A 24210-nucleotide genomic window follows, 5' to 3' on the forward strand; every position below is an offset into this window, starting at 1 on the left:
TCACACCATTGTGATTATCTGAGTCGTGAAGATCTTTTTTGTACAGTTCTTCTGTGTATTCTTGCCACCTCTTCTTAATATCTTCTGCTTCTGTTAGGTCCATACCATTTCTGTCCTTTATCGAGCCCATTTTTGCATGAAATGTTCCCTTGGTATCTCTCATTTTCTTGAAGAGATTTCTAGTATTTCCCATTCTGTTGTTTTCCTCTATTTCTTTGCATCCTTCTACTAGTGGAGGTGATGGAATTCCAGTTGAGCTATTTAAAATCCTGAAAGATGATGCTGTGAAAGTGCTGCACTCAATACGCCGGCAAATTTGGAAAACTCAGCAGTGGCCACAGGACTGGAAAAGGTCAGTTTTCATTCCAATCCCAAAGAAAGGCAATGTCAAAGAATGCTCAAACTACCGCACAATTGCACTCATCTCACATGCTAGTAAAGTAATGCTCAAAATTCTCCAAGCCAGGCTTCAGCAATACATGAACCGTGAACTTCCTGATGTTCAAGCTGGTTTTAGAAAAGGCAGAGGAACCAGAGATCAAACTGCCAACATCCGCTGGATCATCGAAAAAGCAAGAGAGTTCCAGAAAAACATCTATTTCTGCTTTATTGACTATGCCAAAGCCTTTGACTGTGTGGATCACAATAAACTGTGGAAAATTCTTCAAGAGATGGGAATACCAGACCACCTGACCTGCCTCTTGAGAAACCTATATGCAGGTCAGGAAGCAACAGTTAGAACTGGACATGCAACAGACTGGTTCCAAATAGGAAAAGGAGTATGTCAAGGCTGTATATTGTCACCCTGCTTATTTAACTTATATGCGGAGTACATCATGAGAAACACTGGGCTGGAAGAAACACAAGCTGGAATCCAGATTGCTGGGAGAAATATCAATAACCTCAGATATGCAGATGACACCACCCTTATGGCAGAAAGTGAAGAGGAACTAAAAAGCCTCTTGAGGAAAGTGAAAGAGGAGAGTGAAAAAGCTGGCTTAAAGCTCAACATTCAGAAAACGAAGATCATGGCATCCAGTCCCATCACTTCATGGGAAATAGATGGGGAAACAGTGGAAACAGTGTCAGACTTTATTTCTCTGGGCTCCAAAATGACTGCAGATGGTGACTGCAGCCATGAAATTAAAAGACGCTTACTCCTTGGAAGGAAAGTTATGACCAACCTAGATAGCATATTCAAAAGCAGAGACAGGAGAAGGACATGGCAACCCACTCCAGTATTCTTGCCTGGAGAATCCCATAGACAGAGGAGCCTGGCAGGCTACAGTCCATGGGGTCGCAAGAGTCGGACACGACTTAGTGCACTGTCTCACCCCAGAGATCCTGCCACATATACCACAAAAACCAAACATCCCCCAATGACCTTGGCCCCACTGTTCCAATCACTCCCAGGTGGGAATTCAGGCACATGTCCACAGAGGTCACAGACAACATACACACAGTTCTGTTATGTCCCATATATTACCCTTTCATGTCCCAAGGAAGACATTTTCTCTTAGAGATTTTCATTTAGTGTATCTTTAAAAAATCTTGTGTTAAACTTGCCTCCATCTTTTTCTTGGCTAAGGACAACCCAGAAATGGCCCTTTTATGTCTGTGATGTTGCCATTCACAGCTTTCTTGATAGGCCTAGTACAATCTTGGAACAGGGTTGCTGTATGCTGAGTGTCAGACGGTAGCTCTTAGCTTTGCCTATCTTAGGTAGTTATGCTGTGCATTTTTTATTGGTGTACCATGTTTGATTTGTCCCTAATACCTTTGAAGTTTTTCTGAGAAATGAATAATGCAACATGAACTTATTAAAATACATTTTAAGCCTTTAAAAAAAAAAAAAAACCAAAAGCAGAGACATTACTTTGCCAACAAAGGTTCGTCTAGTCAAGGCTATCGTTTTTCCTGTGGTCATGCATGGATGTGAGAGTTGGACTGTGAAGAAGGCTGAGCGCCGAAGAATTGATGCTTTTGAACTGTGGTGTTGGAGAAGACTCTTGAGAGTCCCTTGGACTGCAAGGAGATCCAACCAGTCCATTCTAAAGGAGATTAGTCCTGGGTGTTCTTTGGAAGGACCGATTCTAAAGCTGAAACTCCAGTACTTTGGCCACCTCATGCGAAGAGTTGACTCACTGGAAAAGACTCCGATGCTGGGAGGGTTGGGGGCAGGAGGAGAAGGGGACGACAGAGGATGAGATGGCTGGATGGCATCACTGACTCAATGGACGTGAGTCTGAGTGAACTCTGGGAGTTGGTGATGGACAGGGAGGCCTGGCGTGCTACGATTCATGGGGTTGCAAAGAGTCGGACATGACTGAGTGACTGAACTGAACTGAATATATCTTCCTATAAGGTATTTATTAGTTCTAATGAGGAAAATATTAACTTTACAGTGAAGCATAGCAGACACTACCTTAACCAGGTGATCAAGGTTACATGTCACCAGTATTAAGACATGTCAGCATCAGATATCTCCTGATATGAGGTACTAAAAAGGACATAACATCATTTCTGCAGTATCCTTACCAAATATGCATAACATCAATATAATCATGACAAAATATCAGAGAAACCCCAATTAGGGACATTGTACAAAATAACTGACCAATGAGAACTGTCACAGTTAGGAACAGATTAAGGATACATAACAAAGTGCAATGTGAGATCCTAGATCATAAAAAGACATTAGTTGGACAGATGGAGAAAATCAAATAAGGTCTGCACATCAGCTAATATTACTGCATCAATATTATTTTCTTAGTTAACTTTTCTATGGTTATGTAAGATGTTAACATCGGGGGAGCTAAGTGAAGGATATATGGGAACTCTTTTACTATTTGACTTTTCTATAAACCGAAAAAGGCTTTTTAAAAAAGAGCTAATTGTAAATTTCCTGGCAGTCTAGTAGTTAGGATTCCATGCTTTCACAGTGGAGGGCCCAGGTTCAATCCCTAGTTGGGGAACTAAGATCCCACAAGTCACATGGCATGGCCAAAACAACAACAAAAAACAAAAAAGAGAGCTAATTGTCCTAATTTGTATTAATACTCTGAACATTCTAAATTTTCTAAGTTTATCATTTATATTTGTTTCTCTATAAATTTTCTTTTTGTTTACCCACTTTTTAATTGGATTACTGACTTAAGTATACTAAGAAAACTATATGAATTCTATATTGAAGAAATTAGCTCCTGTATGTGGCAAATTATTTTCCAGTTTGACCTTTGATTTTTTTTTATGGTGGGTTACTGTGTTTATGTGTATATAGATTTTTTAAATGATTTCTGCTGACCTGTAGGCAGAAAATAAGGAATAGTAGTCAAGTGGCTTTAAGTTATCAATAGTAATCCAAAGACAACAGAATAGGAATATTTTATGGAAATGACTTTAAGAAACTTTCTTTCCTCCATTAAAAGTTACATTTATTTAAACATTTACATACAGTAAAATTCATCCATTCTGGTGTACAATTCTAGGAGTTACCATTCTGGTGTACAATTCTAGGAGTTATCACAAATGCATACACTCATGTAATTATAATCAAGATACAGAAAATTTCCATTATTAAATAAATTCCTTGTGCTACTCTCTTATTTTTAACCCGTCATCCACTAACTTGTTCTGTTCCATAGTTTTGTCCTTTTCAGAATGTTATATAAATGGAATCTAACAGTAAGTAGCCTTTTGAGTTTGGCTCTTTTACTTAGCAAAATGCATGTGAACTCTATCCAAGCTGTTGCATGTATCATATAGCTCATCATAGTTTTTATTGCTGAGTAGGATTCCCTTGTATGGGTATACCACAGTTTATCTACACACCAGTTGAGGGACATTCTCTGTTTTTATTTTCCCTTATTGTTAATGGTCTGTAGGTCTAGTAAAGGGCAGAGGTGAGATTTTATACAACAGGAAGAAGTTTCTTCTGAAAAGTCCACCTTAGAAGTATGCTCCTAGGTAACATGTGCAAAAGGTTATACCAGGATAACTTACTTCTTGTCCTTTAAACTATATTTAAAATTAGAGTTAATCCAAAGTGAGCAGTTTATCAAAGGAATAGATGTTTTTCCTGAGTATAGTTAGATGATATCCTCAGAGCAGGCCTGACAAATATTCTGAAATGCAAATCATTGGCAGAGTATTAAATTTTTCTTTATTAAAAAACTGAAAAAAGTAAAAATCAGCCCAAATCACACTTTAAAAATTTTATAAAGCAAAAGTCCCTTTTCAGTCTATCCAATCACATCTCTAAAAGTTTTACAATTTGGTATGTATATTTTCCAGGTTTTTCCTAAGTTTATTCAGAAATATCTATATATACATATATCATATATATACAAATGCTTTTGTTTATAAAAAAAAGTATTCACATATACATATATATTACTTTTTAACTTATTACAAAATCCTAGACACTATACAGATCAGAATGCATTAATAGATATACCTCCATTATTTTAATGGCTGTACAGTATTCCACCAAATGGATGCATCATAATTTATCCATTCTCACACTGACAGACATTTAGGTTGTACCCACTATTTCAGTGTGTGTGACTTTATTAAAATATAATTTGGATATCATAAAATTCACCCATTTAAAGTATATAATTCATGGTTTGTACTATAATAAACAAGTTGTACAATCATCATCACAATCAATTTTAGAACATTTTCATCAAGTTCTAAAGAAACCCTATACACTTCAGCTATTGCCCCAGCCCTAAGCAACCACTAATCTACTTTCTGTCACTATATATTTGGAATCATATAATATACAGTCTTTTGGAATAGTTGCTTTCATTTAGCATGTTTTCAGCATCCTTTCATATTATAGCATATTTACCAGATATGTTCCCTCCTCTTCTACTTTTTGGAAGAATTTTTGAAGAATTTGTATTAATTCTTCTTTAATGTTTGTGATAATTAATCTGATAATCCATTTATGTTTATGCTTTTCTTTTTGGGTATTTAAAAAGTTTTAATTAACCTCTTATTATAGGTATTTTCAGAGTTTCTTTGTTCTCCCTTTCTCAACAATTGGTTTCAGTAATTTGTGTCTTTCTAGGAATGTGTTCATTACAAATAAGTTATCTAATCTATTGGCATAAAATTGTTCATGATGTTCCTTCATAATTTTCTTTAAATTTCTATAAGATTTGTAGTAATGTTTCCCTCCTTCATTTCTGATCCTAGCAATTTGAGTCTTTTTTTTTTTTCAATTTTGTTGGTCTTTACATAGAGCCAACTTCGGGTTTCATTAACTTTTTATTCTCTATGCCATTTACTTATCTAATCTTTCATATTTCCTTCCTTCTGCTTTTTCTAGTTAGTTTTCTTCTCTTTGTCCAGTGTCTTAATGTACAAAGTGAGGTTATTGATATGTGATATTTCTTCTTTTTAATTACAAGCATTTACACTTATAAAATTTTCTGTAAGCATTGCTTTAGGTGCATCCCATAAGTTTTGGGATGTTGTATGTTCATTTTCACTCATCTCAAATTAACCTTGTAACTCCTTCTTTGACATATTGGTCATTTAAAAATGTATCTAATTTCTATTTGTGTCTCCTGACTTTCTGTTATTGATTTCTAACAGAAGTTTCATTCTATGTGGTCAGAGAACAAACTTTGCATAGTTTGATACACTTTAATTGACCATGATTTGATTAATGGTATGTGATACAGCTATGATTTTTCCAGTAGTCATGTATGGATGTGAGAGCTGGACCATAAAGAAGGCTGAGTGCTGAAGAACAGATGCTCTCAAACTGTGGTGCTGGAGAAGACTCTTGCGAGCCCCTTGGACTACAAGGAGATCAAATCAGTCAATCCTAAAGGAATTCAACCCTGAATATTCATTGGACGAACTGATGCTGAAGCTGAAGCTGAAGCTCCAATACTTTGGCCACCTGATGTGAAGAGGCAACTCATTTGAAAAGACCCTGATGTTGGGAAAGATTGAGGGCAGGAAGAGAAGTGGGTGACAGAGGATGAGATGGTTGGATGGTGTCACTGACTCAATGGACATGTATTTGAGCAAAATCTGGGAGATAGTCAAAGACAGGGATGCCTGGTGTGCTATAGTCCATGGGGTTGCAAAGAGTTGGGCAAGAATGAGTGACTCAACAACAACAAAATGTGATATGGTCTATCCTGGAGATGTTTCATGTGTATTTGAGAAGAATGTGTGTTTTGCTCTTGTTAGGTGAAGTGTTCTATAAGTATCTTTAAGGTTTAGTTGATTTATAGCATTATTCAAGTCTTCTATTCCTTTGTTCATAATTCTGTCTAGTTCTTAATGAAAATGGGATACTTATTCCCCGACTTTTTGTTGTATACTTTTATATTTCTCCATTCATTTCAGTTTTTGATCCATGTATTTTGGTACTCTGTTGTTAGATGCATATGTGTTTATAATAGATGTCACTATCTACAGCAATTTTTTTTTGCTTTAAAGCTCATTTTAAATAGACTTTAGATCACGATGGTATGATCACTGACCTAGAGCCAGACATCCTGGAATGTGAAGTCAAGTGGGCCTTAGAAAGCATCACTACAAGCAAAGCTAGTGGAGGTGATGGAATTCCAGTTGAGCTATTCCAAATCCTGAAAGATGATGCTGTGAAAGTGCTGCACTCAATATGCCGGCAAATTTGGAAAACTCAGCAGTGGCCACAGGACTGGAAAAGGTCAGTTTTCATTCCAATCCCAAAGAAAGGCAATGCCAAAGAATGCTCAAACTACCACACAATTGCACTCATCTCACACGCTAGTAAAGTAATGCTCAAAATTCTCCAAGCCAGGCTTCAGCAATATGTGAACCGTGAACTTCCTGATGTTCAAGCTGGTTTTAGAAAAGGCAGAGGAACCAGAGATCAGATTGCCAACATCCGCTGGATCATGGAAAAAGCAAGAGAGTTCCAGAAAAGCATCTATTTCTGCTTTATTGACTATGCCAAAGCCTTTGACTGTGTGGATCACAATAAACTGTGGAAAATTCTTCAAGAGATGGGAATACCAGACCACCTGATCTGCCTCTTGAGAAATTTGTATGCAGGTCAGGAAGCAACAGTTAGAACTGGACATGGAACAACAGACTGGTTCCAAATAGGAAAAGGAATTCGTCAAGGCTGCATATTGTCACCCTGTTTATTTAACTTATATGCGGAGTACATTATGAGAAACGCTGGGCTGGAAGAAACACAGCTGGAATCAAGATTGCCGGAAGAAATATCAATAACCTCAGATATGCAGATGACACCACCCTTATGGCAGAAAGTGAAGAGGATCTAAAAAGCCTCTTGATGAAAGTGAAAGTGGAGAGTGAAAAAGTTGGCTTAAAGCTCAACATTCAGAAAACGAAGATCATGGCATCCAGTCCCATCACTTCATGGGAAATAGATGGGGAAACAGTGGAAACAGTGTCAGACTTTATTTCTCTGGGCTCCAAAATGACTGCAGATGGTGACTGCAGCCATGAAATTAAAAGATGCTTACTCCTTGGAAGGAAAGTTATGACCAACCTAGATAGCATATTCAAAAGCAGAGACATTACTTTGTCAACAAAGCTTCGTCTAGTCAAGGCTATCGTTTTTCCTGTGTTCACGTATGGATGTGAGAGTTGGACTGTGAAGAAGGCTGAGCACCGAAGAATTGATGCTTTTGAACTGTCGTGTTGGAGAAGACTCTTGAGAGTCCCTTGGACTGCAGGGAGATCCAACCAGTCCATTCTGAAGGAGATCAGCCCTGGGATTTCTTTGGAAGGAATGATGCTAAAGCTGAAACTCCAGTACTTCGGCCACCTCATGCAAAGAGTTGACCCATTGGAAAAGACTCTGATGCTGGGAGGGATTGGGGGCAAGAGGAGAAGGGGACGACAGAAGATGAGATGGCTGGATGGCATCACTGACTCGATGGATATGAATCTCAGTGAACTCCAGGAGTTGGTGATGGACAGGGAGGCCTGGCGTGCTGCGATTCATGGGGTCGCAAAGAGTTGGACACGACTGAGCGACTGATCTGATCTGAATAGTATAGCCACTCCAGCTTTCTAATACTTGCCATTTGCCTGATATTTATATCCTTTAACCTTCAATCTGTATCTTTGAATCTAAAGTGTGACTACAATAAATAGCATAGAGGTAAGTCTTGTTTGTTTTTCCCATTTGATGATCTCTGCCTTTTGACTAGATTGTTTAATCCATTCATACTTATGTCTCAAGTTTTTATTTCTCCATTCCTCTTTTTACTTTCTTTTGCATTAGACATTTTCTAATAAGACATTTAAGTGTATTTAATATTTTTACTAAATATTTTTAGCTATTTTGTTAGTGGTTGCTCTAGGGTTTACCATACACGTCTTAACTGGCTTCAGCTATATACTAACTAAATTCCAATGAGATATAAAAACCTTATTCCTATGTAAACCTATTCCTTTTCTTATTTTTGTGATATTATTGTTAGTAGTGTTATCTCTACATGTTATAAACCCAGTAATATGTCATTATAATTATTACTTAGTATAATTTTATGTCTTTTAAAGAAGCTGACAGAAGAAAGAGCAAGTATATTATTTATAGCTTTTTTATATTAACCTTCTTATTTCCTATTTCTTGTTACTTTCACTTGTTCCTATGGATTTGAGTTATCACCTGGAGTCATTAATTCAATACAGCTTTGTTTCTACCTTTGTCTTGCTATTGGTAAATATATTAGTTTTATATGTAATAGATCTAATAATGCAATTACATATATATTGCTTGATAAAATAGCTTTTAAAATCAATTAAGAAAGAAAAATGTATTTTGACTATCTAATTACACAATTACCTTTACCAGTGCTAATTTTTTGTATGTGTAGATTCAAATTACTGTCTGAGGTCACCTGCTTTCTACCTGAAGAACTTCTTTTGATATTTCCTGCTAGTCAGGTCTGACAGCAACATTTTCTCCCAGTTTTTGACTGTGTGGGAGTGTCTTCATTTCATCTTCATTCTTGATAAACAGTTTTATTGAATAGGGAATCTATGTTGACAGTTCTTTTTCATTTCAACACTCTGAGTAAATTTTCCCACTACCACCTCCTTTGTTTCTGATGAGAACTTATCTGTTATTGAAGTTTCCTTGTAAATGATGCTTCATCTATCTCATTTTGCTTTCAAAAGTTTCATCTTTGGGTTTTAGCATTCTTATTGTGGTGTGTTTGTGGATTTCTTGTTTATTTTACTTGGGATTCATTGAGATCTCTTGGATGTGTAGATAGTTTCTTATCAAATTTGGGGTGTTTACAGCCATTATGTATTGGAATATCTTTTTCTGCTCCTTTCTTTCTCTGACATTCCCATTATAAGTACATTAGAGTGCTTAATGGTTGTATACTCTGTTATGTTTTCATTCTTTTTTCTTTCTGATCTTCATCCTGGATACGATCAAATTTAATTATCACAATCCAATGAAGTAATATTACTATCCTCATTTTTACAGATGAAAAAAATTGAGGCTCAGATTTAATGACTTGCCAAAGTCATAGAGTGGTTAAATATGGCTGTGGAGTTCAAACAGGTCTGATTCCAAAGTTTATACTACTTCCTCCATATCATGTCATTTTTCTATTCTCCAGCAACTATAAACAAACAACTGGGGGACTTGGGGCTGGCTGCCTCTCTTCTAGAAAGCTCTTTCTTTCTACCCTCCTTTGGTATTCTTTGCTAGTATGTTCCTCTTCTAAAATTCATATATTTAATTCCTAACATGTACTGACAATGATTCAATGCTTATTGCTTTGAATTCAATCATTATTCAATGGTAGCTAGTGTAAATAATTGTGAGAACATTAATGTTTTGATCTAAATTCTTTCATTAGAAAAAATGAACAGCTTTTTGAAGATACTGATAACTTAATAGGGAGTGTGCATTAAATATTTTCTGAGTAACCTATGAAAACTACCTACTGTTACTGCTGAAGGTCTAATTCAACAGCATTTGCTGACGTTTAGGCCCCTGGTCACTTATTTACTAGGTGAATAAAATTAGGGACAAGTGGGCTCTAGATATAAATATTTCAACATTTACTTAGTTTTTTTAGTTTTATATATATATAGGAGGCAGTCTTAGAAAGAATGTCATCTCTAGGGACAAATATATAAGACCTCATATAAATTACAATGATTTAAAAAATCCTTGGAAGAAATCTACTGTAATTTATCCTGAGAAAATGATACTCTTTATAACCAACCCTCTATACTCATTATATTGTCTATCCTAGATAATCTTTGATTATAGAAAGTGTATTCTGCCAATTCTTTCCAAAAGCTGAAAGGGATTGTCTTAATTTTGCTTTCTTTCCCTCAGTTTCTCTTCTTCAATTCCAAACAAACTGCTCTCTATACACAAAACCTAGATCCTAAATTCTGATGTAAAAAGACCTCCTGGGACTCACAGTTTTTGTATCTTCTAACTGCCACTGATTTCAGTAGTATTATCTGTAGTAGATGATATTAGAGAAGCAGCCTGGAGATCTGGCCGTTGCTTTTTGTTCTTTCCAAATTCTATCACCAATATTTTCCCACGTAGCTTATATCCATTTACTAGACGCAACGCTTGCCATGCTATTTCTGTATCTAAAAGAGAAAGAAAACCACCAGTTTATGTATGGCTTAATAATTCAATTTTATTCCAAGTCTAGTTTATGTTGTTTTGCCTTGGAGTACAATGTAGGCTATAAGGTCATGTAGTTATTTGAGTTTATTGTGTTTTCCACAATCCCAAATTTGTATAACTCAGCAAGATTAAATAGCTAAGAATAATTACAATAGAATCTTTAAAAGGATGCTTGAGTATCTCCTAATTCAAGGATATAGGTAAAACAAAACAAAACAAGGATACAGACAGTGTGCTAAAGAGGGCTAAGCTACATCTAATAATACACAAACCTGTATCTTAGATAACACATTATAGGTGCTAAGAGAATGAAATAATTTTCAAAATAGAAAACACAGAAAGAAGTTATTATGGTACTGGGGACATTTTCCTATTAATACTTTTCCTTTTGATTAGACAGTGGTTTTCAGAGCCCTCACTTGGATAAGTTTAAGAATCCCTGTAGGCATATGGAAGCTTGAGGTGTAAGAGTATATAGGGTATAGCAGGAGGATTTAATTTATGGGTCTCAGAGTCTAGATGTGGGAAATTAGGAAGGAATGGACTTATCGCCCAGAGTCTGTCAGATCCTAAGTAGACAAGCAATGGTTTTAGATTGAACCAATTTATGTCTTATATGTATGCTCTACAAATTTTCAAATGTATTCATAACTAGTAAAACAGCTATTTATTTAAAAGTACTTAGTGTATAAAGCCTTTTTATTATATATATTTTCAACTAATGGATCATATTAGGTGGGGGGGTACATGAAATAATATTTTAAGTTTAAAAGGGTTCTTACACTTGAAAAGACTGAAAATCACTAGAGCTGAGGATACAAAAACGTTCAATGAGATAGGAAAGATGGTACAATGCTGTATAAGAAGACTGTAGGGGAATTTGGCATTGCTCATGTGCAAAAGCACTTGCCTTTAAATACATTACTATGCAGTATATAAATTATGATAGTTTAGGGATAATAAAAGGCACAGTTCCTACCTAGCCTCCACCAAAAAAGAAAGATAGTCTGGTCTGTCATAGAAACTGGAATTCCTATAGAGATACAACTTGTTTAATTACACTTTGTTTTATTATGCTTTGCAGATAATGTGTTCTTTCCAAATTGAAGGGTTTTAGCAACCCTGAACTGTTAGATGATAGTATTTTTTACTAAGAAAGTATTTTTAAATCAAGATATGTACATTGTTTTTTGGACTAAATACTACTGCTCACTTAATATACTACAGTATAGTATAAACACAAGGCTTCTCAGGTGGCTCAGAGGTAAAGAATCTGCCTGCAGGAGATCCAGGAGACGTGGGTTTGATCCCTGCATTGGGAAGATCCCATGGAGGAGGAAATGGCAACCCATTCCAGTATTCTTGCCTGGAAAATTCCATGGAGAGAGGAGCCTGGTGGGCTACAGTCCATGGGGTCACAAAGAGTCAGACACAACTGAGTGACAGTGCATGCATGCATGCACCCTTTCTTCCAGTCTATGGTGATAATCTGCCTCCGATAGTGTAAATATAACTTTTATATGTACCGCTACTGCTAAGTCACTTCAGTTGTGTCCAACTCTGTGCGACCCCATAGATGGCAGCCCACCAGGCTCCCCCATCCCTGGGATTCTCCAGGCAAGAATACTGGAGTGGGTTGCCATTTCCTTCTCCAATGCATGAAAGTGAAAAGTGAAAGTGAAGTCACTCAGTCGTGTCCGACTCTTCGAGACCCCATGGACTGCAGCCTACCAGGCTCCTTCGTCCATGGGATTTTCCAGGCAAGAGTACTGGAGTGGGGTGCCATTGCCTTCTCCATTATATGTACTAGGAAAACAAAAAATTCATGCAACTCACTTTATTGAGATAATTCACCTTATTGCAGTGGTCTGGAATTGAATCTGCCGTATCCCTGAGACATGCCTGTATTATTCTTCCCTATGGTTTAGGATACTGAAGTCATGTATTAGGATGCAAACAACAGTTAAACAATATATCACCCACTAGTTAATTATGAATTACTAATTAATTAGCATAATATAGCATAATATCACAATAGCTTGCAGTCTTACTCCTAAAGGAATAAGGCATAATGCAACTATGAGTGTTCTGATAAGAATACCAATATATTAATAATCGATGTAATTATAACTTGGACTAGAAATATTACTTTCAGCAGAGGGAAAGTAAATTTTGATACAGTGAGTAGGAAGTGCCAAATTGGGGAAAAGAGAGAACAATGGTGTAAGGTGGTGGTGCACTGTCAAAGAAGGAGAGGAAACACAGAAGGGAGAATAGAAAAAAAAAAAAGAACATGTTTTCCTAAGTTCTCTTTCCTTCCTCTGATATGCTTCTTTTGTGGGCTATATTTAAATTAGAGAGGGCATATGTAGTTGCTAATGAACTTATTAGTGACTCAGCCATAACTGAGTAATTATCCAGATGAAGCTACTTACTGGGAAAAGTGATAAAAGCCTGCCCCCTCATTCGTCCAGTCATCATTCGGAATTGAATTGGAGGTCCTTTCTTTTCCTGGAACCGAGCGAATAATGAGACAAGATCTCTTTCAGTCACCCGAGGGCTAAGGTTCTTCAGGTATAACACCTAATACAAACCAAGGATCAACAGAAATATCACATTAGAGAGATAAGGAAACTATTTCATTGTGGAAGGACTTAGTTTCAGATAAAGGTGGTGGATTGAATACATGCATCTAATTTCAATCCCTCCAAAAACCTTTAAAACTATAGGGACTTTTTAAAAAAGTAAGGAAGAACAAGGAAATGAGGCAATAGCAACAATATTCTGGAAGCTGTAAAATAACTGAACAAGCATACTTGAGAAAGCTGAATCTTAAATCAGCAGTGGGGGAAACCAAGAACTAACCCAATCTACATCTAAGAATCCTGAAACGTTTTAGGAACTGATATATTCTAGTGTCTCTGGAAATGGATATAAAGAGCTGGAGTTAAGATAAAGTGGTTATGTTAAAAGTTCTTTAAAAGATTAGATTATATCTTTAAACACCCTCCCCTACAAAATGCTACTGGGTAAAGACCACTCCCAATCCTGCTGTATACTGAAGGTTCATTCTCTGAACATGGGGAATGTTAGACACCATTGAGGATGTGAATACTGTTCCTGAAAACTAGGCTTTAAGAGAAATGATGCATTCTGAATGATGAGGATATCCAAAACATTTTCCTTCATTTGGCTCCTACAATGCTGGTGGTACCCTCCCCAAGTGAGAGTTCTGAAGTCTTTTCTGGGAAATCTAATCAGCCCCAAGAGGAAAGGTCTAAAAATGCTGATTTAGAATGGGGAATTTCTCCAACAAATGAATGAGCCAGATGACTTTAAGTGAAACTTAAATTCAATAAGGATCACTCATTTGATCAGAGCTTCCAATCCGTTTTTGGCTCCTACTCATAAATATGAGCAGAAATTATCAGGCATCTGAAAAAAGCAACTAATGTGAAAAAGACAGAACAAAAAATAAATAAAAGCAAGTGGGAGAAAACAGAAACTATGCAAGGAGAAAAAAAAAAAATAACTTCAAAGAGCCATCACTAATATCCTCAGAGAAAGAAGAGAAAATATTTCATCTATTAGGAATGAAATGCTTTTTTAAAAAGAAACATTCAAGAAAATAAACAAAAAGAGCTCTTAAATGTGATGGAACTTTAGTTCTCATTGGCTTAAAATAGATTATTACAAGGTGTTTTAAGTAAGTACCTTTGTAATCATAGTTAAAATACCTATAGAAGGCACACAAAATGAGAAAGGAAAAAGGCAATTCACTACCAAAAAATTAGCAATAAGGGCTATAAAACAGAAAACCACTAATAAATGGCAATAGTAAATCCTCTCTGTCAATAATTACTTTACATATAAATGGATTAAACTCCCTAGTCAAAGACATAGAGTGGTTAAACAAACACAAAACAAAATGTGACTAAGTGCTGTCTACAAGAAACTCACTTTAGATTTAAGGCCATACACAGGCTGGAAAAGAAAGGATAAAAAGAGAAATTCCACGCAAATTGCAACCAAAAAAGAATAAGGTTGGCCATGTTTAATCAAGATAAAATAGACTTGAAGTCAAAAACTTTCAAAAGAGATGAAAAAGGACATTATATAATGATAAAAGGGTAGACATAATGACTATAAATATATATGCACACAACATCAGAGCACTTAAATATATGAGCAAACATTGAGAAAACTGAAGGGGGGTATAAGCAGCAACACAATACTACTAGGAGATTTCAATACCTCACTTTCAGTAGCAAAAGAAAAACTAGAAAATTCACAAATATGTGGAAACTAAACAACATAATCTAGAAAAACCAATGGGTCAAAAAAGAAATCAAAAGGTAAATTAGAAAATACCTTGATACAAAGGAATATGAAACCACAACATACCAAAATTTATGGAATGCAACTAGGTCAATACTAAAAAGGAAGTTTATAGCATTAAATGCCTACATTAAACAAGGGGAAAGCTCTCATACTACTTTGCATTTTAAGGAGCTAGAAAAAAAAAACAAACTAAGCTCAAAGTTATTGGACAGAAATAATAAAGTTTACACAGAAATAATTGACATAGAGATTAGGAAAATAATAGAAAAAAATCAACCAAACTAAGAGCTGTTTTTTAAAAAGATCAACAAAATTGACTACTTTTAGCTAGGCTAAGAAAAAAGAGAAGACTCAAATAAAATTCAGAATAAAAGAGGAGACTTTACAATTGATGCCACAGAAATAAAAAAGGATTATGAGAGACTACTCTGACAATTATATGCCAACAAATTGGATAATCTAGAGAAAATGATAAATTCCTAGAAACATAAACCTACCAAGATGAAATCATGAAGAAACAGAAAATCTGAATAGACTTATAACTAGCAATAAAATTATTCAGTAATTAAAAATCTCCCAACAAAGAAAAGCCCAAGACCAGATGGCTTCACAGGTGAATTCTACCAAATATTTAAAGAATTAATACCAATCCTCCTAAAATGCTTCCAAAAACTTGAAGAGGCAGGAACACTTCCAAACTAATTTTATCAGGCCAGCATTAACATCACCCAAAACAGAAAAAGATATTATAAGAAATGAAAACTAAAGGCTAATATCCGTGATGAATACACATGTAAAAATTCTTAACAGAAAAGTAGTAAACTGAATTTAAAAGCATATTAAAAGGATCATGGCCAAATGTGATTTATCCCTGGGTGAAAGGATGGTTCAACATATGAAAATCAATCAATATCATATAGCACATTAATAGAATGAAGGATAAAAATCACAAATCATTTCAATAGACATCAATGGACAGATCTTCCAGACAGAAAATCAGTAAGGCGACAGAGATACTAAATGACACAATAGAACAGCTAGACTTAATTGTTATTTTCAGGACATTAAATTAAAAATAAACCCAGAATACACATCCTTTTCAAGTGCACATAAAACATTCTCTATGATAGACCACAAACTAGGACACAAAATAGGCCTCAAGAAATTTAAGAGGCCAGGGATTATTTCAAGCATCTTTTTGACTACAATAGCATGAAACTAGAAATCAGCCACAGAAAGAGAAATTAGGAAAAAAGATAACATAGAAACATAACAACATGCTACTAAAGAAACTAATAGGTTAACAGTGTAATCAAAGAGAAAATTAAAAAATATCTTGAGACAAATGACAATGAAAACTCAACCAGTTGCAGAAAAGGTAGTCCAAAGAGGGAACTTCATAGTGATAAACGTTTTCCTCAAAAAAAAAAAAAAGAAAAAAATCAAATAAACAACCTAAACTACCACCTAAAAGAATTAGAAAAAGAACAATCTAAAGTCAACAGAAGGAAGTAAATAATAAAAATCAGGGAGGAAATTAATAAAATAAAGATAAAAATAGAAAAAAATGAATGAAAACAAGAACTGAAAAGGTAAACAAAATTGACAAACCTCTGGCCATGCTCAGTAAGAGAGAAGGCCCCAATTAAATAAGGAGAAATAACAACTGATATTGCAGAAATGCAAAAAAAAAAAAAAACACACAAGAATACTATGAACAATTATTTGCTAACAAACTGGACAACCTAGAAGAAATGGATAAGTTTCTAGAAACATACAGCCCACCAAAACTGAATCAAAAATAGATAGTTTGAACACATCAATCACTACAAGTGAAATAGAATCTGTAATTAAAAAACAACAACAACAAAAAACCTCCCTGCAAACAGAAGTTCAGGACTGGATGTCTTCACTGGGGAATTCTACCAAACATACAAAGAAGAACTTATATTGATTCTTCTCAAACTCTTCCAAAAGATTGAAGAGGAAGGAATACTACCAAAGTCATTCTATGAAGCCACTATTACTCTGATACCAAATCTAGACAAAAACACTACCAAAAAAGAAAATTACATTCATCTTTGATGAATACTTCCTGGTGGCTTCCCTGGTGGCTCAGACGGTAAACCGTCTGTCTACAGTGCAGGAGACCCAGGTTCAATCCCTGGGTTGGGAAGATCCCCTGGAGAAGGAAATGGCAATCCACTCCAGGACTATTGCCTGGAAAATCCCATGGACAGAGGAGCCTGGTAGGCTACAGCCCATGGGGTCACAAAGAGCTGGACATGACTGAATGACTTCACTTTCTTTCTTTCACTTTCATGAATACAGATGCAAAAAATCCTCAACCAAATATTAGCAAAACAAATCCAACAACACATAAAAAAAGATCATACACCATGATCAAGTAGGATTTATCCCAGGGTCATAAGGATGGTTCAACATATGTAAATCATTCAGTGTGATACATCACATCAACATAAGAAAAGATAAAACTCACATAATCATCTCAATATATACAGAAAAGCATTTGATAAAATTCAGCATCCATTCATGATAAAAAACTCTTTATCAAAGTGGGTCTAGAGAGAACATATCTCAACATAATACAGTAAGTCACCTACATAATCCGTTCCAAGAGCACAATTATAAGTTCAATTTGTTCATAAGTCCAACAAAGTTATCCCAGGTACCCAGCTTAACACAACTGGCTATATAGTACTGTATTGTAATAGGTTTACAATACTTTTCACACAAATAATGCATAAAAAACAAGCAGAAAAAATAAAGAAGATATCTTTAATATTATAATACAGTACCTTGAAAAGTACAGTAGTACAGTACAACAGCTGGCATATAGGGGCTGGCATTGAGTGAACAGGCAAGAAGAGTTACTGACTAGAGGAGGGAGAGGAGCTAGGAGATGGCAGAGCTGAAGGATCATCAGAAATAGGAGATGGAGGGCAGGTTACAATTTCACTCCCACCTGACATTGATGATACACACTTTCACATCTTTGAGAGTTTGCAACTTGAAGGTTCGCATGTAGGGGACTTACTGTAAAAGCTATTTATGACAAACCCCCAGCCATTGCTCAATAGTGAAAAGCTGAAAGCCTACCTATTAAAATCTGGAGCAAGACAATGATGCCCACTATTACCATTTCTATTCAACATAGTATTCTAGCCATAGCAATAAAACAAGAAAAATAAAAGGTATCCAAAAATGGAACAGAAGAGGTAAATTTGCCATTATATACAGATGACATTATACTATATATAGAAAACCCTAAAGACTTCACCCTTATAGCAGACAGTAAAGCAGAACTAAAGAGCCTCTTGATGAAAGTGAAAGAGGAGAGTGAAAAAGTTGCCTTAAAGCTCAACATTCAGAAAACTAAGATCATGGCATCCGGTCCCATCACTTCATGGCAAATAGATGGGGAAACAGTGGAAACAGTGGCTGACTTTATTTTTCTGGGCTCAAAAATCACTGCAGATGGTGACTGCAGCCATGAAATTGAAAGAAACTTACTCCTTGGAAGGAAAGTTATGACCAACCTAGACAGCATATTAAAAAGCAGAGATATTACTTTGCCAACAAAGGTCCGTCTAGTCAAGGCTATGGTTTTTCCAGTAGTCATGTATGAATTTGAGAGTTGGACTACAAAGAAAACTGAGCGCTGAAGAATTGATGCTTTTGAACTGTGGTGTTGGAGAAGACCCTTGAGAGTCCCTTGGACTGCAATGAGATCCAACCAGTCCATCCTAAAGGAGATCAGTCATGGGTGTTCATTGGTAGGACTGATGTTGAAGCTGAAACTCCAATACTTAGGCCACCTGATGAGAAGAGCTGACTCATTTGAAAACGACAGAGGATGAGATGGTTGGATGGCATCATTGACTCAATGGACATGGGTTTGGGTGAACTCTGGGAGCTGGTGATGGACAGGGAGGCCTGGCGTACTGTGGTTCATGGGGTTGCAAAGAGTCGGAAACAACTGAGTGACTGAACTGAACTGAACTGAAAGACTCCACACAAAATCTCCTAAGCAAATTCAGCAAATTAGCAGGATATAAGAACCAATAAGCAAATTCAGCAAAGTAGCAGGATACAAGATTAACTTACAGAAACCTGTTCCTTTCTTTACAATAAACATATCAGAAAGGGAAAATAGAAAAAAAAATCCTTTTAAGACTGCATAAAAATCAAATACTTTGGAATTAAATTTGACCAAGGAAATGAAAGACTTATATGCTGAAAACTGTAAACACTGATAAAAGAAGATGATTTTAAGAAATGGGAAGATACACCATATTCTTGGATTGGAAAAATTAATATGGTTAAAATGGCCATACTACCCAAAGCAATCTACAGGTTTAATGCATCCCTATCAAATTACCCATGACATTTTTCACAGACTAGAACAAATAAGTCTAATACTTATGATGAACCAAAAAAGACCCAGAATTGGCAAAATAATCCTGAAGATAAAGAACAAAGCAGAAGGCATAACTCTCCAAGACTTCAGACAATTACAAAGCTACAGTAATCAAAAGAGTGGTACTGGCACAAAAACATACATATAGATCAACAGAATAGAATAGAGAGTCCAGAAATAAACCCACACACCTATAGTCAATTAATCTTCAATAAAGGAGGCAAGCTATACAATGGAGAAAAGACAGTCTCTTCAGCAAGTGGTGTTGGGAAAGTTGGACAGCCACATATAAATCAATAAAGTTAGAACACCCCCTCACACCATACACACAAAAAACTCAAAATGGCTTTAAGATTTACATATAAGACAGGACACCGTAAAACTCCTAGAAGAGAACATAGGCAAACATTCTCTGGCATAAAATGTGCCAATGTTTTCTTAGGTCAGTCTCTGAAGGCAATAGAAATACAAGCAAAAATAAACAAATGGAACCTAATCAAACTTATAGGCTTTTGTACAGCAAGGGAAACCATAAACAAAACTAAAAGACAACCTACATACTGGGAGAAAATATTTGCAAAAGATGTGACCGACAAAGGGTTAATTTAAAAAATATACATACAGCTCATAAAACTCAATAACAAAAAAACAAACAACCCAATCAAAAAGTGGGCAGAAGATCTAAGTAAAGAAGATCTTCACCAAAGAAGACATATGGATAGCCAATGAGCACATGAAAAGATGTTCAACACTGCTAATTAAAGAAATGCAAATCAAAACTACAATATGGTATTATGTCACTGGTCAGGATGACCTTCAACAAAAAGTCTACAAATAATAAATGCTGGAGTATGTAGAGAAAAGAAAATCCTCTTACACTGTTGGTGGGAATGTAAATTGGTGTATATGAAGAACATTACAGAGGTTCCTTAAAAAACTAAAAGTAGAGTTGCCATATGATCCAGCAATCCCACTCTTGGGCATATATCTGGAAAAAACTAATTCAAAAAGATACATGCACCTCAATGCTCATAGTAGTACTATATATAATAGCCAAGATATGGAAGCAAACTAAATATCCATCAACAGATGAATGGGAAGAAGATGTGGTATATATTAATATATACAATGGAATACTATGCTATGCTAAGTCACTTCAGTCATGTCCGACTCTGTGCGACCCCATAGACGGCAGCCCATCAGGCTCCCCCATCCCTGGGATTCTCCAGGCAAGAACACTGGAGTGGGCTGCCATTTCCTTCTCCAATGCATGAAAGTGAAAAGTGAAGTCGCTCAGTCGTGTCCGACTCTTAGTGACCCCATGGATTGCAGCCTAACAGGCTCCTCCGAATGGAATACTACTCAGCCATAAAAAATGAGATAATACCATTTGTGGCAACATGGATGGAACAAGAGATTGTCATAGCAGGTGAAGTAGGTCAGATAGAGAAAGAAAAATATCATATGATATCACTTACATGTGGAATCTAAAATATGATACAAATCACAAAACAAAAATAGACTCACAGACATAGAAAACAAACTTATGGTTATCAAAGAGGAAAGGCAGGGAGGAAGGATAAACTAGGAGTTTGGGATTAGCAGGTAGAAACTACTATATATAAAAAAGATAAACAACAAGACCCTACTATACAGCACAGGAAACTATATTTGATATCTTGCAACAAACTATAATGGAAAATAATCTAAAAATTATATATATATATAATATAAATATAAAAGTTGTTTTATATATATATATATAAAACTGAATCACTTTGCTGTACACCAGAAACTAACACAACATTGTAAATTAACTATATTTTAGTAAAAAAAAAAATATAAAAAGAAATTAATAGAGAAATAAATGGAAAGACATCCCATACTCAAAGACTGGAAATATTAATACTGTCAAAATGTGATACTAATCAAAGCAATCTACAGATTCAATGCAATTCTTATCAAAATACCAATGATGGTTTTTATGTAAATAAAAAATATCCTAAAATTCATATGAACCACAGAGACCATGAATAGACAAAGCAATCTTGAGGAAGAAGAACAAAGTAGTATGTGTTATATATCCTGATTTCAAACTACAGTAATCAAAACAGTAAGGTACTGGCATAAAAAAGTACATATTGACCAATGAACTGGAATAGAGGGCCTAGAAATTAACCACACATTTATGGTAAGCTGGTCTTAGACAAGGAGGGCAAAAATACACATGGGGAAAAAACAATCTCTTTAATAAATGGTGTTTGGAAAACTGGATATCCAGGACAAAAAATGAAATTAGATGCTTCTCTTATACCATACACAAAACCCAACTCAAAATATTAAATACTTGAAAATAAGATGTGACACTCTAAAACTCCTAGAAGCAAACAGAAAAATCTTCTTGACCATTGGCCTTGGCAATAATTTAGATATGATATCAAAAGCACAGTGAACAAAAGCAAACACAGGCAAGTGTCATTAACTCAAACCCATATTCGTAGCAAAGAAAACAATCAGTAAATTTAAAAGGTGACCTACAAAATGGGAGAAAGTATTTACAAATCATATATCTAATAAAGGGTTAACATCTAATCCATGTCTCTTCTGCATTTGCAGGCAGGTTCTTTACCAATAGCACCAGGTGGGAAGCCCAAAATATATAAGGGACTCCTGAAACTCAAAAGCAAAAAAAAGAAGATGTGCTGGTGAGGATGTGGAGAAATTTTATCCCTTATGCACTGTTGGTGGGAATGTTCAAGCTGTTACAACCACAATGGAAAACAGTTGGAAGATCATTAAAAAATGTAAACTAGAACTCATATAATCCAGCAATCCCACTTTTGGCTATATATCTAAAAGGACTGGAATAAAAATCTGGAAGAAAAATCTGCATTCCCATATTCACCGTAGCATTGTTCACAAAAGCAAAGACATGGGAACAATCTAAATGTCCATTGAGAGATGAAGGGATAAAGGAAATACGGTGTATAAATACAAAAGGATATTATCTAGCCTTAAAAATGAAAAAATCTTGTCATTTGCTGCAACGTAGGTGAACTTGGAAGACCTGCTAAGTGAAATCAACCAGAAACAGAAGAAAAAATACTACATGATCCTACTTATATCAGGAATCGAAAGTAGTCAAACTCATAGAAGCAGAGAGGAGAATCATGCTTATCAGGGGCTAGGAAGAGGGGTAACTGAGGAAGTGTTCATCAAAGGGTATATAGTTTTACATATGCAACATGAATAAATCCTATAGATCTATAGCATAGCATAGATAGTTAACAATACTGTATTTGATAATTAAAATTTTGTTAAAAGGATAGATCTTATGTTAAATGTTCTTATCAAAAGAAAAACTGGAGGGAGGAAATTTCTGGAGGTGACGGTCAAGTTTAGGGCATTGTATTGGTGATTGTGTATATGTACCTTCAAACCCAACAAAATGCATACATTAAATATGCTCAGCTTTTTTATAATGTCAAACATACTTCAATTAAAAAGAAAAAACTTAACCAAGGAAGTGAAGGACTTATATACTGAAAACCACAACACACTGCTCAAAGAGATTAAAGACAACACAAATAAATGAAAAAATGTCTCATGTTCATGGACTGGAAGAATAAATTGTTGAATATACATACTATACAAATTAGTTTACAGATTTAATGTAATTCCTATAAAAATCCCAATGACATTTTTTGTAGAAATACAAAAACAACCCTAAGATTCATAAGGAATGAGATGGGAACCCTAAATAGCCAAGCAATCTTGAGAAAAAAGAACAAAACTGGGGAGGCCTCACATTTCTTAATTTCAAAGTATGTTACAAATCTACAGTGATCAAAACAGTATGATACTGGCATAAAGATAGACATGTAGACTAATAGAAGAGAATATAAAGCCCAGAAATAAATTCACACGTATACAGTCAACTGATTAATGGCAGGGGGGTGGGGCAAGAATACACAATGGGGAAAGGATAGTCCCTTTGACCAATAGTGTTGGGAAAAGTTGATATCCACATGCAAAAGTATAAAACTGGCCTCATTTATATCATCACAAAAATCAGCTCAAATTAGATTAAAGATTTAAACATAAGGCCTGAAACTCTAAAACTTCTAGAAGATCGCATAGGGGGAAAACCTCATGATACTGGCCTTGGCAATGATTTCTTAGATATTACAGCAGAAGCACAGGTAACAAAAGCAAAGGTAAAGTGGGATTATATCACTAAAACACTTCTGCACAGCAAAGGAAAACAATCTAAAGTGAAAAGGCAACCTACAGAATAGGAGAAAATATTTGGAAACCATATATCTGATTAGAGGTTAGTATCGAAAATATATAATTAACTACAAAAACTCCATAGCAAAAAGACAAATAAACTGAAAAAATGGGGAAATGACATAAATAGGCATTTCTTCAAAGAACACACACATAAAATAAGTGTTGATGAGGATGTAGAGAAATTGAATCTTTGTGCACTTTTGGTAGGAATGGAAAATGGTGCAGCTGCTATACAGAACAGTATGGAGGTTCCTCAAAGAATTAAAAATAGAACTACCATATGATTTAAGAATCCCACTTCCAGTTATTTATCCAAAATAATTACAATCAGAATTTTGAAAATCTGAACTCACGTGTTTATTGCAGCACTGTTCACAATAGCCAAGAGGTGGAAGCAACCTAAATGTCCATCACAGATGAATGAATTAAAACAACAACATCAAATGTGGCATATACATACAATGGA

General features: G+C 35.4%; 1 protein-coding gene across 3 annotated transcripts in view; it reads right to left on the reverse strand.

Annotated features, from left to right (window-relative positions):
• Nucleotides 1-3408: 3408 nt before the first annotated feature.
• RBM41 (RNA binding motif protein 41) overlaps nt 3409-24210 on the reverse strand; it is a 75470-nt gene continuing 54668 nt past the window's right edge. For all 3 annotated transcript variants that reach the window (XM_070366442.1, XM_070366441.1, XM_070366443.1), the window contains 3 exons: nt 13105-13252; nt 10449-10629; nt 3409-4124 (listed from right to left, as the gene is read on the reverse strand). In XM_070366442.1, coding sequence (XP_070222543.1) covers nt 10463-10629; nt 13105-13252 — 315 coding nt within the window. In that variant the 3' untranslated portion in view covers nt 3409-4124; nt 10449-10462. The remainder of the gene's footprint in view (nt 4125-10448; nt 10630-13104; nt 13253-24210) is intronic.

Source organism: Bos mutus, chromosome X, assembly GCF_027580195.1.
Source record: "Bos mutus isolate GX-2022 chromosome X, NWIPB_WYAK_1.1, whole genome shotgun sequence".
Classification (NCBI taxonomy): domain Eukaryota; kingdom Metazoa; phylum Chordata; class Mammalia; order Artiodactyla; family Bovidae; genus Bos; species Bos mutus.